This window comes from Oryzias melastigma, linkage group LG23 (assembly GCF_002922805.2).
Source record: "Oryzias melastigma strain HK-1 linkage group LG23, ASM292280v2, whole genome shotgun sequence".
Lineage (NCBI taxonomy): Eukaryota > Metazoa > Chordata > Actinopteri > Beloniformes > Adrianichthyidae > Oryzias > Oryzias melastigma.
The window spans coordinates 21,752,079-21,768,402 of record NC_050534.1 but is presented as its reverse complement, the minus strand read 5'-3'; the positions used below and the strand labels follow the sequence as shown (position 1 = coordinate 21,768,402).

Here is a 16,324-nt window from a genome sequence, read left to right as displayed (position 1 = left end):
GGAATCTCTCCTGCTCCTCCAGTGAGGAATGGGAAAGAGAAACCAGAGAGATCCAGTGACATTGTGTTATGCTGTGGTCGTTAAATCAAATGTATTTCACAGTTTAAATATGTGAGAGGTGCATTATTATTCTGACAATGTTTTTTCTGAGTCATACTCTGTAAAACAAGAGTGAAATATTGTCTCTGGTCCTGTCTTGAGGTGTAGCAAGATACGTATCATATCATGACACGAGTATCATGACATGTATCATGACACGAGTATTACGATACGTATCATATCATGACACGAGTATCATGATACGTATCGTATTATGACATGAGTATCAGGATACGTATCATATCGTGACACGAGTATCCCGATACGTATCACATCGTGACATGAGTATCCTGATACGTATAACATCGTGACAAGAGTATCTCGATACGTATCATATCGTGACACGAGTATCACGATACGTATCACATAGTGACACGAGTATCCCGATACGTATCATATCGTGACACGAGTATCCCGATACGTATCACATCGTGACACGAGTATCCCGATACGTATCATATCGTGACACGAGTATCTCGATATCTATCACATCGTGACACGAGTATCACGATACGTATCATATTGTGACACGAGTATCACGATACGTATCACATCGTGACACGAGTATCACGATACGTATCACATCATGATACGAGTATCTTGATACGTATCGTATCTCTCTTACCAATATACAGCCCTATCTCAGATCTTTCTGCTTTCCTGGAAATATTTTGTTTCTGAATCAAAAGCAGAATATTAAAGTGTCGGTGAACAGAAACTTTATTTATTTAATAAATTATTTAATACAATTTAGAAACCAGAGAAGTTGAGCTTAACACAGGAGAATGAGGAAAACATAGAAAACCAAACTAATTATAAACAAAAACAAAAGTGAAAAAAACTGAAATTTTTGAAAATGAGGGAAACAGAACCTGAAGCAGATTTCATTCTAGATTACCCCAAACCAGACTCTGGTTTTAGAAGGACTTTCTTCAAGACTCCATGGTTACAGATAATATCCGATGATGCCAACGAAGCCAAGATTTAAAAAAAAAAAAAAAATCTGCAGGATTAATATTTTTTTGTTTGGAGACAGTTTAAAAGACAGTCCGTGTTTCATTTTAGGCAGAAACGTCTTTGTCTTCGATTCGGATCACATCTCTTCCCAGCTGTTGTCCAATGTACTTCCTGGAGACGGGTTCCTTCAGCTGGAATTCTAGTCTGATACCTGTCAAAGACACGAGACGAGGGTGAGATGTTTGGATCCATGTGATGAGCGGTGAAGAATCCGGTTGAACCTGAACCTGGCAGCAGCTGCTGAAACGGCTTCCTCAGTATCATGCACGCCGACAGCTCTTCGGACGGAGCCGATTTGGGGATCCTGACATGCAGACAGGGGATCAGTCAGGTGATCCTCAGGGATCACGCTCAGATCAAGACACTACCCACCATGTCACCAGAAGCAGCTCCTGCCTCCTGCTGGAGTCAGCGGTCTGGAAGTGACAGTCGTACAGAATGAAGCGCGCTCGTTTAGGGTCCAGGAGACTCTGGAAAAACGTGAAGACGTCTTTCCCGTCCAGCTCCGTCTGTCTGAAGACCACCGTCACATCGATTTGGCCGTTTATGTATCCAAGCACGACAAATCTCAGGCGCTCGCTCGGGTCGCCGTCGTTGTCCCGACAATAGATTTCCCCGATCATGTTTTTAGCCACTGAAGTCATTTTCACCGCCTGGAAAGACGAGAAACCAAAGTTAAGAGGTGAAAATTCAAAGGTCCCGTGTGTAAAAAGTATTTCTGAGTATTACTTTCAGTACTGAATTCCACATTCATCTCAATACCAATCAGGAGATAAAGATTATTTTGTCATTTTGTTGCTTGTCAATCTTCCGATAAGCTTTAAGCTCTTTAATCTCGCCTCATTTATCTAATTCTTGTTTTCATGAAAGAGAGACTGGTGTGGTGTTCCTCAGGGCTCCAAGACTGGTTCTATTATTCTCTTCATGTTTGAATCAAAATCAGAAGGACCGGCATAAACGGTCATTTCTATGCTGATGATACTTCCCTATACATGACAAATACTGCTGAAGCTCGTCAGATAACCAGATCCCAGCTTTTTTTTAAGCTTTGGATTACTTTACATTTGGATCAGTTTGATTCAGTTTATCCACAAAGCAATGGACTCCATGCACGGAGCTGTGTGATGTATTCTCAGTTTGTGTTAACTGTTTTTATCAACTTGGCAAATCTCAATATACAGTTCTTGGTATTGTCCTATTTTTGTTATTCCTTACATAGTTAGCTTGTATTAATGTATTTTCATAATTACATCCAAAAAGGCAGTTTGTTTAGTTCATAAAGATAAAGACAACAATAATAAGACGTGTCTTTCATGCATAGACTGTATATAAAATAACTGGACGAAGCAAGCCCCCCTACTTCCGTGTTCCATATAGGAAGTACCACTGGGTTGCAAAAAGGCCAAAGTCCCATTGACTTACATTGAGAAACAGACAGTTATTTCTCAGTCATTTTATATCTCAGAATAATCATTCTTCCTCTGCTGCTTTCTGCTTAACTTCTTTTTTCTAATCCTAATTTTTTTTCAAAGATTTTTTTCCATTATCACAAGTTATTAGAGTTATAAATTGACCAATCAGATGGCTCAATAAGCGTTTGTGGGTCTGACGTCGACCGTCTGGGGGGTTTGAGTGACAGATGACGGGTAGCCAATGGGAGCAGACTTCATCAATGGCTCCGTCAAAAGACCTTTAACACCTACTTTACAATTCAACAATGTACCTACCAGTCATTGTTCTACTGTTGTTTTCCTCAATGGAATGTACCGATGCAGCAGTTTAAAACAACAAGAGACCCATGCTCTCCACATTTTTAGATGAGGATTTACTCTGTAGAAATAGATTTCACTCTGAGGTTATGTGCTTTGGACTTTTTTCTTTGTTTAATGTTCATTTTTCACTTTTCACTCGTATTTTCAAACAGAAAAAAGATCCAGCTGTTCACTTGTTAGGATGGTTATTTATTTTAAATACCGCTGAACGCGCTTCTCACGTGCATCTGATCAGACTGTAAACCTGCATGTGAAGTAACGCTGTGGCTCGCGCGAGGGGGCCGCGCGCAGTTCGGGCACAGCGTCACCCAAATGCTCCTTTTATCTCGACAAAAAGGAATAAATGTAAGTAAATCCAAAAGGACCGCTGACAGAATCAACTGTTGGAATGGTTCTCCCTCGGCTTCAGCAATGACTTGTACAATTCTCTCGAGGCGACGACGATGAAGTTGGCTTCCGATTCACAGCGAGAGCGTTCCACTGTATTTTTCGAACTCAGACCACCTAAAAACAGGTCCTGTTCGGAAAATTCGGAAGCCAGCTTCACGGTCGTCTCGAGCCAGCGTTTACATCCGCGGTCCCATGGTAAAGGCGTGGAAAGAGGCAGACGGTTGCAATAATCTTACTCCTGATTGGCGACAGTACTTCCTGTAGATTCGATGACTCAGCTATGACTCGGACCAATCGCTGGAGATTGTTTGCAAATGGCGGTAACCATTTCAGGAATTGACGGGGAAAGCGGCGGCCTACTTTCGCGAGGAGAGGAAGTAATGCATTTCCAATGGGGGACCTCGGTGCTTGCTTTGTCCATTAATTTTTACAGTCTATGCTTTCATGCTAGTTAGCATTAGCCCAAATGAAAAGGTATTGACAGGTAATTCTTTTCAAAATACGTCCAGCCTGGACGGAACTTTTTTCATGGGGACCAAACCCGGAGAAAAGGTCAAGTTTACGATCACGTTTGATTCACCAAACGGTTCCTGATAGCGGCTACAACTGCTGTTAAGCTAACCGCGTGAAAGCTAACGGGACTTTAACATTAAATACCTGCAGCCAGTAACAACACGTGAATGCACCTAAACATGAATGTCCATCGGCTTTTGAGCTGGTCGTACATTAGCATTAGCAACATTAGCAAGTTACCTTAGAAGTTTGCTATGTAGGACGACAGATACAATTGAAATCCTTTTTGCATTTTTATTTTGGAGTATTTTTCTAGAAAGACGAACAATGTGCCTAACATCCTTTATAGTGACTCTTGGTAGCTCCAAAAACATCTTTTAGAGTCCAAACACTCCAAATGGTACACCCCCCCCCCAACCAGGAATGATTGAGCGGTCATGAACCAAACGCGGAAGTCGGTGGTGCTGATAGCCAATTATCACTAAGAAAAACACAAAAAAGCTCAATTAACTCCAGATGTTACGAATCAGATTAGTTTGAATATTTCTTTACTGATGTGATTCATTTTCCATTCAAGCAGAATTACAGAATATATTCAAGAGTTGCTTTTATTAACTCTTCATTGATTGAGAAAAAGCAGCTTAGAGTGTTTACGAAAAACAAAAAACAAATAAATAAAAAGAAAGTATGCTAATTATCCCACAAACGATCTCAATGTAACAAAAGACGTCCAGAGTTAGAAAAAGGACTTTAGATGAAGCTCAAAGCTCATCAAGTCCAAATCTCTTCGTTCTTATTCAATGAAACATAATTATCTCTATTTATACTGAGTAAAATGAACACAAAACAAAATCAATTTGTTGAAAAATAAAAGCAAAAAACTGATTTAATACATTTATTTATACACCAAGACACATTTAACAATCCAAATATTTCTTCCTTAAATCCCTTAATGAATTCACTCATGTATGAAGTGGAACGCTTTCCTTTGAGATCCACTGGAGTTTCTGATCCGCCCGGTTCATTCACAAATACTGAGAGTGGATTCTCCCGCCAGAACGCAACAGTTCAGTCCTTTTCTGTTTACACACGAAGAACGGGTCCAACCGGCTCTGCTGGAGCGAGTCCGAGCACAAACCAAACCTTCTGCGGATTCACTTCACTGGAATCCAACATTCTGCTCGAGAAATCCGGACGTTTCCTGTGAAATAAAGTCATTTCCTTCTCATGATCCGACGAGGAAAACACTCACCATTGAGCTTAAGGAGGTGAAGCCAGCAAAAGAAACGACTGAAGCTTTAAGGAACTCTTCAGGAAATGGAAGGGCAGGTTAGGGGACAAGGGGCGGGGCTATAGTCTCTTCTGGCAGAAGACACGCCCCCTGAAGACATGGCGTGAAGCATTTATGTAGTTCAGGTGTTTCAGAGCAGCTGCTGACGAACAGGAATGACTCATCAGAAATGTTACTGTAATGTTTTTAAGGTGGAATTTAATTTAAAATGTTTTCAGATCAAACCAGGAGAAAACTATATTTTTTATTTTAACTCTATACTAGCTTTAAAGACATTTTAATTAAATCGGATAATGAAACTGGTGAATCTTTTCGTCTCGCCGTCGTGTTCATTTCTTATCTGAGGCGTCACCGCTGACGCTTAAACACAAAATCTTTAACACACGGCAACTTTTGAACCTTTAACGGAAACCGCCGCTTTTCTCCTTCACAATCTACCGGAATGATCGGTTGAAAAGTTGCAGCATATCAAAGAACATGAACTCTGGGGTTAAAGGGTTAATTGAAGGCTGCTACGATCACACCGCCAATGAATCTCCAATGAAACGTCTACGGAAATGCGTTCAAAATTCACGTTCATTCATCACTGCACACATTTTTAAGACACTATTTGGGCTCCACTGACAAAACGCGGCCATTGAACACGTTGAAATTTGAATTATTTGCGCCTTTTGTCACCTTCAGAATCCACTGTAACTACGTTAATTGTGTCGTTTGAAGAAGTCGGAAGTTAAAGGGTTAAACAGGAAAAATGTTACTTGTTAAAACGTTTGTTTTTAACAGCGTTGAAAACACTTCTTATGTGTTTTTCTGTCTCTTCACACGCCTGTCGCTGCTGTGACGTCATCCTAAAAGCTAGCTTGTAGCTTGAACTTGTAGTTTCACGTTGAGACAAAGCAGATCTTACATCTGTGTCGCTAAAGTTTGGATTTAGACGTTCAGAATCTCCACTAAAAAAAATAGAGAATGACGATGATTCAGAACGTTTAACATTTGTTACCACAGAAGAAGAATCGTTGTTCAGGTCAAAGGTGAGTCAGAGCGGCGACCTTTTCCTAAAGCTTTTCTCATTGAAGGAGATTTGGATATTTGACCCAAAAAACTAGGAAAACTTTACGTTTTTTGGTCAAATTTAGGATAATTGTTGGTTTAACTCCAGTTGGGATGTTTCCACCAAAGTTCAGCTGTTCCGTTTCTATCCATAAAGAACCTGGACCTGTCGGCGCGCCGTCAGTCGAGTCGGTTTGGATGCCGACGTTCAGCCCGGCAGCGAGTCTCAGAGCCCATCGGTCGTCCACTCTCCCGGTTACCATGGAAACGGGCCCCTCTCCATCAACCGCCCGAGCGTTACGCCGAAGCATCATCAGGTTTAATTACACAGACGGACTCTCCTGCCAGCTCCAGATGCATTGTGGGTACCAAGGGGGCAATTTAGTTCAAGCACCACTCTGTGAATGACACGCGCTCACGTTTACAGCCGGCATAAGTCTCCGCGCGGAGCTGCAGCGCTGGATTTCACCCACAACCTGGCAACGCAGAGCGCACTTTTGTTTACTATCTGGCAACACTTTCATCCACGCCGCAGAGACGCCAGGTCTCTGCTGAGTCATTCGTCAGGTCAAACACTTGAGACGTTTCCACGACGACAGAGGACCGCCCGGTTACCCAGCATGCTCTGCTTCGAACAAACTCCAGACTCACTGAAACAAGCGGTGTGTTGTTGCTACATCCGACGTGTGAGCCAGATGGTGACGCATCCACCGTGCAGTCATTAGGACGACATCGGAATAATCAGCAAACTGTTTCCTTCTTTAGGTTCTGCAGACCCGCCTCCTCCCTCAAAACCGCCAGGAACACCAGCTGGATGCTGGACCGGTCCGGACCGGATTTATGGAGCAGAGCCTCTGACCTGCTGCTAATCAGACACCTGATGGGAAACACCTGAGGAGCCAGGAGCTGTAAGAACAGCAGCTTGGCCCACAAACACTTTAGCATGAAATTTCTCCTATCAACTGTCAAAAATATGTCAGACATTTACATCAAATCAAGAAATATTGGATATTCAAACTTTTGAAGTTGTCATGACTACAGAACACGTAGCGACCCAGACGCTGGAACCCGGAAGAAACACAGCAGAGAATTAGCTTGGTAGGTAATGAGTTTAATAGTGTGACGAGGAGGTGGGGTCCTGAACAGGACAGGAAGCAGGTTCCGAGCAGGAGGCAGAGGTTGGAGGCGTAGTTGGCGATCTTGTCCTCCGAGAGGGAGATGGCCGTCTTGGACTCGGGAACGTGGAGCAGAGGCAGAGGCTCGTGGTGTGACCGTGGAGAGAAGATCCGACTGGAGATCTGGACGCAGGACGAAAACACGCAACCACTCGTGGTAGGATATTCCTGAGGGTGAGTGAGAAAGGCGTTAGTCAGAGTCTTGACAAAAACGTGGCAAGACTGTGGCATAAACGAGGTGACCAAACTAAGCACCATCAGGGGCAACGGACTGGCGGGGAATGAAGGTCCTGGAGCTCCTTAAGTAGGCAGGTGAGGAGACGAGATGAGTGGTTGCAGCTGGGGATGATCAGCAGCCAGGTGGAGAGGAGAGGAGAGTGGAGAGGGGGAGGAGACTGACAGAGGCACCATGACAGAAGTGTATTTATTAAATTTCAATAAATAGAACTTTTTAAAAATGTATTTATCCCGAAATGGAAAATGTATCTTGTTACCATAACTGTGTTGAAAATTGAATGAAGACAACAGCCATCTCTGGCTACATTCTGCGGTTGCCAGGCGACAACAGCTGATCGAGTAAACAAAACACCAGCGGATCATTTTAGAATCAGAAAATAGTCCAAAAAAGAAGTAGACTCCTTAGGTGTAAAAAAGGCTCATGTTTGTCAAGAGTTTCATTTATTTTATTCAAGAAATTAAACATTACATGTCACTCTGAAAATTACAAAACAAAGGGCGCTACAGGCAACATAAAAGAAAAGCAGTAATAAAGGATGGGCAGCCGATAAGAGAATACAAACAAAACATACATTTTAAAATAAATAACATAAAATGACATCATTTTAGTGAACTAAAAAAACGTAAAGTTATAAATAAATAAAAGGAAAAGGGCAGTGGATTGAATAACCTAACGAATTATTGAATTATTATGAATTATTAGTTTCATAACATTTTTATTTTCTAGTCTTCAAATAGATCGACAGAAAATATTCAAATCGTTTTTGAAAAAATAAGTTATTAAAAAAACATTTATGAAAGAAAAAAATCCCTAAAATAATAAATTTGCTAAACTTATTATTCTGTCTTTATTAACAAAGTGAATGTTGTCTGTCAAAGGAGGAAAATGAAACAAAGACAGCTCAGCTAACTGAGCTAATGCAGGCTAATGGCAGCTGACAGTATCAGCATTAAAAAAATCAAATCAAATCCAGTTAAAGAAAACATCAGTCGGATCAGAGTACCCAACTTCCTTTCTTTTTTTTTATTCATTTTTCCCTTTTTTCTTAACAGCTGTGCACAACTTTGTGTTTATGGACGTGTTTGTTATTAACAGTTATCTTCTGACATTTGATCTTAACAGTCAAAAACTCCTGGAACTCGTCAAAGATTCGCAGCACAGATGATCCAGTTACGTCATCCAAGCAAAAATCTGAGTGAAAAGTCTGAAGGACGAATAATTGCTCGAGGTTGTTCGTGTGTGTCGGTTTAGAAGTCTTTTGTAGTGGGAAACGGAGAACTGGTGGCATATTTTAGTGAACCCCAGTGGATGAAATGTGATGAAAACTAGAAAAGATTCTTTATCTGTGATGATGCTACTGTGAATGCTTTTTGCTGACAGTAATCACTGAAGATGCTGAAGGATTTGGCTGAAAATTGTGACAAAATGTACTTTAATCTCTGAATGGATTTGCTGAAAATCAAAAAGCTGTTTGTGAAATGTTAAGTTTACTAAAAGACTGGAAATTTTGTGAAAGTCGTTTTGTGAAAGTTCATAGTTCGTGAAACTACGAAAGAGCCCTGAAGTTAACCAAACTTTCTGAAAAATTTGTAGTAAAACTGCAAAAATTTGTAATACGTGCTAATTTTTACAAAAATATTGTTGCTTAAATATTAGCTAAACTCCAAATTACCCCAAAAAAAGCTAGCGCGTTGCTTAAATACTAGTTAAGCTTCAAAATAGCCTAAAATTCCTCAGTCAACTAAATTAGCTAAATACGTTAGCATGTTGCTAAAACAATTAGACTAAAAAACCCCAGTAGATCACAAATTAACCAAAAACGTTAGCATGTTGCTAAAATATGAGCTAAACTCCAAATTAACCTAAAATTCTTCAGTAAATATATGCTAAGCTCTGAATTAGCCTTTAAAAAAGTAGAAAACAAATTAGCAAAAAATGTTAGCATGTTGCTAAAATATTTGGTAGACTCCAAAGTAGCAAAAAAAACCTCATTAGATGCCAAATTAGCCAAAAGAAAGCTAGCTTGTTGCCTAAATATTAGCTAAAATCCAAAGTAACCTAAAATTCCTCAATAAACTAAAGTAGCCTAAAATGTTAGCATGTTGCTAAATGGAAGCTAAACTCTAAATTTGTCTAAAAAACCCGTAGATAACAAATTAGCCAAAAACGTTAGCATGTTGCTAAAATATTAGCTAAACTCCAATATTTTTTAAATCACTGTAAAAGATGAAAACATATCCATGAATATTTTTCAAAGCTTGTTGCTAATCTTAAAATGTTGATACTTGAAGACTTTCTCATTCATGTGAATGTTTACTAAGCAATCAGACAATTATCAGACGCACCGTAAAGACATTTCAGTGTAGAAGTGCTCTCCTGAAGCACAAAGATGTGCACGTTTAGGTTCATGCACATGTCTGATATCAAATATCTACAAATGTGAGAATCTCACCTGCAGACGTTTTGGGCTCCAACCATAAAACCAATTTGTTTAGTTTTTAGTTTTCACTCCTTCAGAGGAAAAGTAACTTAATATCTGTAAATGTCCATGATTTCATTGATCAGATAGTTTATCATCAGTGCAGATGAGGAATGACCCCCCCCCCGATCAGGGGTCAGTGTGTGACCTGGATCTCATTCCTGAAACCACTAAAGGATCTGTTTTGGTCCTCAGGCTTTCATCGGAAAGCACAAATTAGTTTTCCCTAAAGGTGCTTCACAGGAGGCAAATTACATTTTATAGCGGAGGGGGGGTTCCATTCTTTCTGCACAGCAGCATCTGAACGGAGATAAATTAATATGACAGGAAGGCAAAAATGGAAATAATGAGGACAGATTGCTGAGGATGTTGAGGCTGAAGCTGCGAGTGGAAGCAGCATCGCCGCATCCTGCAGCTGTGGCTCCTCCTGGTGACCGAGCTCCTCTAAGGAAGTGTCCAGACACCCTCCAGAGGAAACTCATTCCAGCCACTTGTAGTCGGGATCTTGTTCTTTGGGTCACGACCCAGAGCTCATGACCATAGGTGAGTACTGGGACGAAGATCGACCGGTAAATCGAGAGCTTTGCATTCTGGCTCAGCTCTCTCTTCACCACAACGGACCGGTGCAGCGACCGCATGACGGCGGACGCCGCTCCAATCCGCCTGTCGATCTTATGCTTTGATCTTCCCTCATTCATGACCCCAAGACATTTAAACTCCTCCCCCTGACGAGGACTTTAAGCATGCTGGAGGTCCTGGCTCGTTGAAGCCAACAGGACAACATCAGCTGCAAAGAGCAGAGAGGAACTCCTGTGGTCCCCAAACCAGATCCTCTCCTGTTCCTGGCTGCTTCTAGAGATTCTGTCCATAAAGACTATGAACAGAACCGGTGATAAAGGATGGTTCCCCTTCTCAAGACGGGGGGTTGGAGGGTCTGTTCCAACTACCGGAGACTCTCACTCCTCACTCCTAAGTTCGTCCGATAGTTGAACCTCAGATCCAAGAACAACAGACTTCATGTCATTGGAGCTAAAACTGTTGTGTGAGAAAGATTAAAATCTAGACTAAAAATAATAATCAGTGAATGAAAACTGTTTTCTTCTCGTTTCAGTTTAACAGAGATGAAAATGCTTCTCTTAAAACCCGAATAATCCTCGATGGTTCCCGTGAGAACAGAACTGTGTTCAGGCTCTTAGATCCGTCCTCTTCCTGCTGAGATTCCAGCGGTTGGATCCATTTTCCCGGAGACATTTAATCCATTTCACAGTAATTATTTTGGGGTGAGGCGCTGTCACTCAACTCTTAAATTCTGTGTTTTCGGAGCTTTGTTATGATGGAACGTTCTTCACAAACACTCCCAGGAGAGCGGCGGCGTGATGCATTATTCAGAGCGGTTGGACCAGAGCTTGATGAAAGCTGGGTCTTTGGGCGTCTGCCATCAGATGTGCAGGCAGCCACGGATCCGGAGTGTCCACCAGAACCGGGATTCATTCAGAGTCAAACCAACGAGATCCAAACCTGCTGGTTTCAGGAGGAGAGGCGGGTCCGCCGTTCCGCCTCATCTGCATACATCTGAGCGCTGACGGGAAACGAGGAAGACTCGGTTTGTTAGTCGCCGTGGACGTAATGTGGAGGAGAAGTGCTCCATTACTGCGGGGAGTGTGTGTGTGCGTGCGCTCTCATGCTAATAATTCCACAGAGGGCCGAAGCAATCAGAAAGCTCTCACTTCTGATCAGCGTCACGGAGCGGCTCGCGCACGCCGCCTAACGACTCCAAACGTGGCGAGAACACGCTGGAGAAGGCGGGACCAACAGATGTTCTGCAGACGGTCCTCTGTGGACCCAAAAGACTGTTTCCATCCAGAAAACGCTTTAGAAGCTTCAGCTTCTGTAAACATCACAGCGAACACCAAAGACTCCCAGAGACGGACACACATGCAGTGAAGACTCACCGGACACGCCAAACAAAACGATGCGTTTGGAGGCGGGAAAGCCAAACGGTTGATGAGTTTCTGCTCCGACGAGGAACTGGGACTCTCCAGAGACGGAAGGAGACAGAAGCTGTTTAAGGCTGAAGTGCTGCTTCATGAAACTTTAATTACACCAAACCAGGAGTCTGAGACCTCCAACACCGACGAGCCCATTTCTCTCCGACCGAAACCCAGAAAACAGACGCAAAAGTACCTTTAGGGAAGCACCGCAATGCTTTGTTTCATCTGCGTTTTCTAGTCATGAATAAAAACAGAAATCTAAAGAAAAAATGTTTATTTCTTCCTGTATATCTTCTCCAATGAAAACTCTAAACACACATTAAAAAACAGTAGTTTCAATTGTTTTACCTCAAACGTGGAGAACAAGTGTCAAACTCAATCACAGAAGACGGTAAAATCCAAAACACGCCTTAGATCGCAGGAGGAACAGGATAAACTTTTATTGAACAATGAAACTACATGTTTAAAACTTTAAAACTGTAACTTTTTAACATAATTATGAACTAGATATGTAGCATTACCTGTGATAAGTTAAAGTTAAAGTCCCACTATTTGTCACGCACCTAGGTGTGTGAAATTTGTTCTCCGCATTTGACCCATCCCCTGGGGGAGCGGTGAGCTGCAGACACAGCCGCGCTCGGGAACCATTTGGTGGTTTAACCCCCCAGTCCAACTCCTTAGTGCTGAGTGCCAAGCAGGGAGGCACTGGGTCCCATTTTTAGAGTCTTTGGTATGACTCGGCCGGGATTTGAACCCACGACCTTCCAATCTCAGTGCGGACACTCTACCACAAGGCCACTGAGCTGGTAAAGAAGCTGTAAGCTGAATTTAGCAACTAAAGGTGCTGAAATTAATAGCTAAAAACACTGAAGCTGATAACCAGCTAAAATATTAGCTAAATGCCAAATCAGCCTAAAAAAACTTGGGTTAGCCAAAACAGCTAGCATGTAGCTGAAATATTAGCTAAACTCCAAAACAGCCTAAAAATCTTGGTAAATGCCAAAAGTTTGTGGTTCTATCTGTGGTCATTACTTGGTGAAATACTTGTTATCGCTGACGGCTGTGTCCCGACTGTCCCGACTGTCCCGACTGTCCCGACGGGAGGATACGGGATGGAGGTGAGACCGTTCAGGGAACTATTGAGAGAATTTTCTATGGGCGTGCTGCGGGCGACAGGTCCAGAGCTTCAGGTTTCCATTTCACTAACTGACAACAAGGTAAAGTCATTGAACGCGTTTCCACGGCGATGATGGCTAGAATGATCTAAATTTGAAGCAAAAAACGTTGAAACCGTTTTGTCGTCTCTCATCAAATTCAGCTTTTTCTGCAGACATCCAGACTGACTGGAGCTGCTTCAGGAAACCTGCTGCTTAGTTTGGATCGTTTTCTGCTCCAGAACCAGAAGTTCTGGTTTTACCTTCAGAGAACCATCTGGTCTTTTCTCAGAGAAGAATATATTTCAATTCAAACTAAAGTTAATTTATGAATCCCAAAAGACATTGACTGATACAAAATTTATAGAAAAACGTTTTTTTTTTTTTTTCTTATTTATTTACGATTTTTTTTTTTTTTTGTAATATAAGTATAAACAATCTTTAGTGTTGTTGAAAACCGTTTTGTGTGTTTTTGATATTCTAATGTCTAATGTCATAATACAATTTTAATTTCATAGTATTTTTCTTTTTGTTGAAGACAAAAAAAAAATAATTAAATTACATTTTTTATTTAAAATAAATGTATTTTTCCTCAAAATATTTTTAATTAATTTATTTGTATATTAGAAGAAATAATTTAAGTTAATTAAATTGTAATGTTTAACAGTGTTTTCAAATCACATGATTTGAACTAGATAAATGTAAATCTTAATTTCGGATATTTTATTATCCTTTATGTGTTTTTAATTTTTTTTATAACTAAATAACAATAAACAAATTCAATTCAATTTTTCTTTGTACAAAATATTTAATGCTATTTAATGATTTTTTTTCATTCTTTATCAATTCCTAAAAGAACAATAAAAAGTTATTTGAAGTTTAAATACTTTAATTTTTTTTTTGTCAATTTGAGAAATAAATTAACATTTGAAGATAAAACACTTAAGATTTATTTCCCACTTTAGCTTTTACATTGATTGTGAACAAACTGATCGATGTTTGAGGATGTTGTCCTGCAGCTCTGAGTGTCAGTGAACGCATCACAGTCATGATGAGTCTGAGGGTTCAGAGGCGGATCCTGATCAGATCCTGATGAGATCCTGATCAGATCCTGATCAGATCCTGATCCGATCCTGATCAGATCTTGATCAGATCCTGATCCGATCCTGATCAGATCCCGATGGACTGATGTCAGAGGAAGAATCTGGGATTCATCTTGAAACGTTTCCCTCTAAATTCCGGTTCAGACTGGATTCAGTGAAGTTTGTTTCTCACATGTGATCAGAGTCCGCTCTGTTGTTATCGTTCTGTCACACAGACCGGTTCCGGCCCGTCTCTGCAGAACCGTCGACTGTACTCGGAGACCTCTTCGTGTGGAACACGCCGGCGCCGCGGCAGTGAAGGCCCGCTGAGCGCCGGGATGTCAGCCAGGTGTGACGGGGGATCACGGCGCTCAGAACAGAGGAGGTCACATGACTCAGCTCTTATTGCGGCGCCGCTCTCTCTGACCTTGAACGCATCAGCCTGTCGTGACTAACGTGCACATCAGTCGTGCACGGCTATGAGCACCGGTCGCAGTGAAGACGGACTTCAGTCCAGGTTGGAATATGATGAAGAGGATGAAGGTCATGGTGGACGTTCCTCTCAGTCCAGATTATCGTTCATTCCTCAGATAATTGATATCAGAATCAATACAGATGATCAGTTTCACTGTTAAGAATGTACAGGTCAGGGTCAAAGGTCAAATGTGAGGACTGTTTCAACAGACTGATGGTCTGAAGGGAGGAGCTTATCTGACCAAACCAGGAGGAGACGAGACTGGAAACATGAGGACTCCTGTCTGTTCACCGATACACAACTGAGGAATACACACAAAATTAACACATGCACAACGAAACATACACATCTATGGAAACTCAAAGATAAACACACTTTAATACCAACACACTTAGTCAATACACACATGCACTCATCTAAACACACACATTTTTGAAAAAACACAAATACATCTATTCACACATACACCTACAAACACACACCTGTAAACACACACACACCTCTGGCTGCACATACACCTGTGAAGACACACACATTTAACAAATACTCCTGCATGTGTGTTAGCTAACAGAAATGTGTTTTCTTTTGTGTTTATTTGTGTTCTCTGGATTCAGTTTTTAGTTTCTCTCAACAATTTCTCAGTTTTTCACGATAAAAAGTGCAGATGATCTTTTTAATACTTTACTGTTAGAGAACCAGAGAACCATCTGGAATGAATGAATGGATGAATGAATGGATGAATGGATGAATGAATGGATGAATGAATGAATGAATTAATTAATTAATCTCCACAGACTTCTGTGCCATCAACTGATTTCATCATGTGACGACAGAAGCTCCGCCCTAATTGGTCCGTTCCATTTTTCTATGGACCTACAACCAATGGGGGACCAGAAATGATACGAACCGGTCCGGCCTAATGGGTCCATTTTATAATGGAAACGGGATGGAAAGGAGCGTACCGGTCCGGTCCGGTCTGCTCACTGGAACCGGGTCCTGTTTGAATGTAAACTGGTTAATAGTTGTTAATGTTACAGCCTGAGATCCACTTTGAAACGCAGCTTTTATTTATGAAGACGTTTCGTTTCTCCAACCAAAGACGGCGTCGGCGCTGACCGGGACGTTCTGTTTCTCCTGGCGTGGAGCGACCATGAATCATAAATGATTTTGTTCTTTTAAGGGATTCTGAATGGAGGCTGTTTGGATCTGTCTGTTCTTCCTCCCACGAGCTCCTTCCTCTCCTGGTTTGAATCTGCTCGAGTGAGAGCGGCGTCCGCATATACAGACCGTCTCTCTTCTGAACCATCGCACACATTCATTACATCCTCCAACCGCCGTGTGTGTTCTCTGCTCTTGACACCAATCTTCCCCGAGGCAGAAGTGTGCCGCCCACTTAGATCTCCCTCCATCTCCCTCTGCTGCTCCCCCCCGCCCCCCGCTCCTCCACCTTGATGCAGTTGTCTGAAACAGGACTCTAATTGGTCGTGTGGTGACGGCGCTGACCGGCACGGCGGCTCCGCTGTGATTAAATCACTGAAAATGATCAGCGTTTGTCAAATTGGCACATTTGGAAGTTTTTTTTACCTCAGAAATAATCC

At 41.6% G+C, this 16,324-nt stretch overlaps 1 protein-coding gene and 1 long non-coding RNA gene across 2 annotated transcripts; both read right to left on the bottom strand.

Annotated features, from left to right (window-relative positions):
* Nucleotides 1-742: 742 nt before the first annotated feature.
* On the bottom strand, nt 743-5,103 carry LOC112152891 (destrin). The gene is made up of 4 exons (XM_024282743.2): nt 5,044-5,103; nt 1,489-1,769; nt 1,344-1,420; nt 743-1,267 (listed from the first exon to the last, which is right to left on the bottom strand). The coding sequence occupies exons 1-4, from the start codon at nt 5,044-5,046 to the stop codon at nt 1,161-1,163; spliced, it is 468 nt and encodes a 155-aa protein (XP_024138511.1). The 5' UTR covers nt 5,047-5,103; the 3' UTR covers nt 743-1,160.
* Nucleotides 5,104-7,230: 2,127 nt separating this feature from the next.
* LOC118598088 lies at nt 7,231-7,740 on the bottom strand. Its single transcript, XR_004947188.1, has 2 exons — nt 7,563-7,740; nt 7,231-7,475 (listed from the first exon to the last, which is right to left on the bottom strand). It is a non-coding gene; the product is annotated as an uncharacterized LOC118598088 (long non-coding RNA).
* Between the last annotated feature and the right edge of the window lie 8,584 nt (nt 7,741-16,324).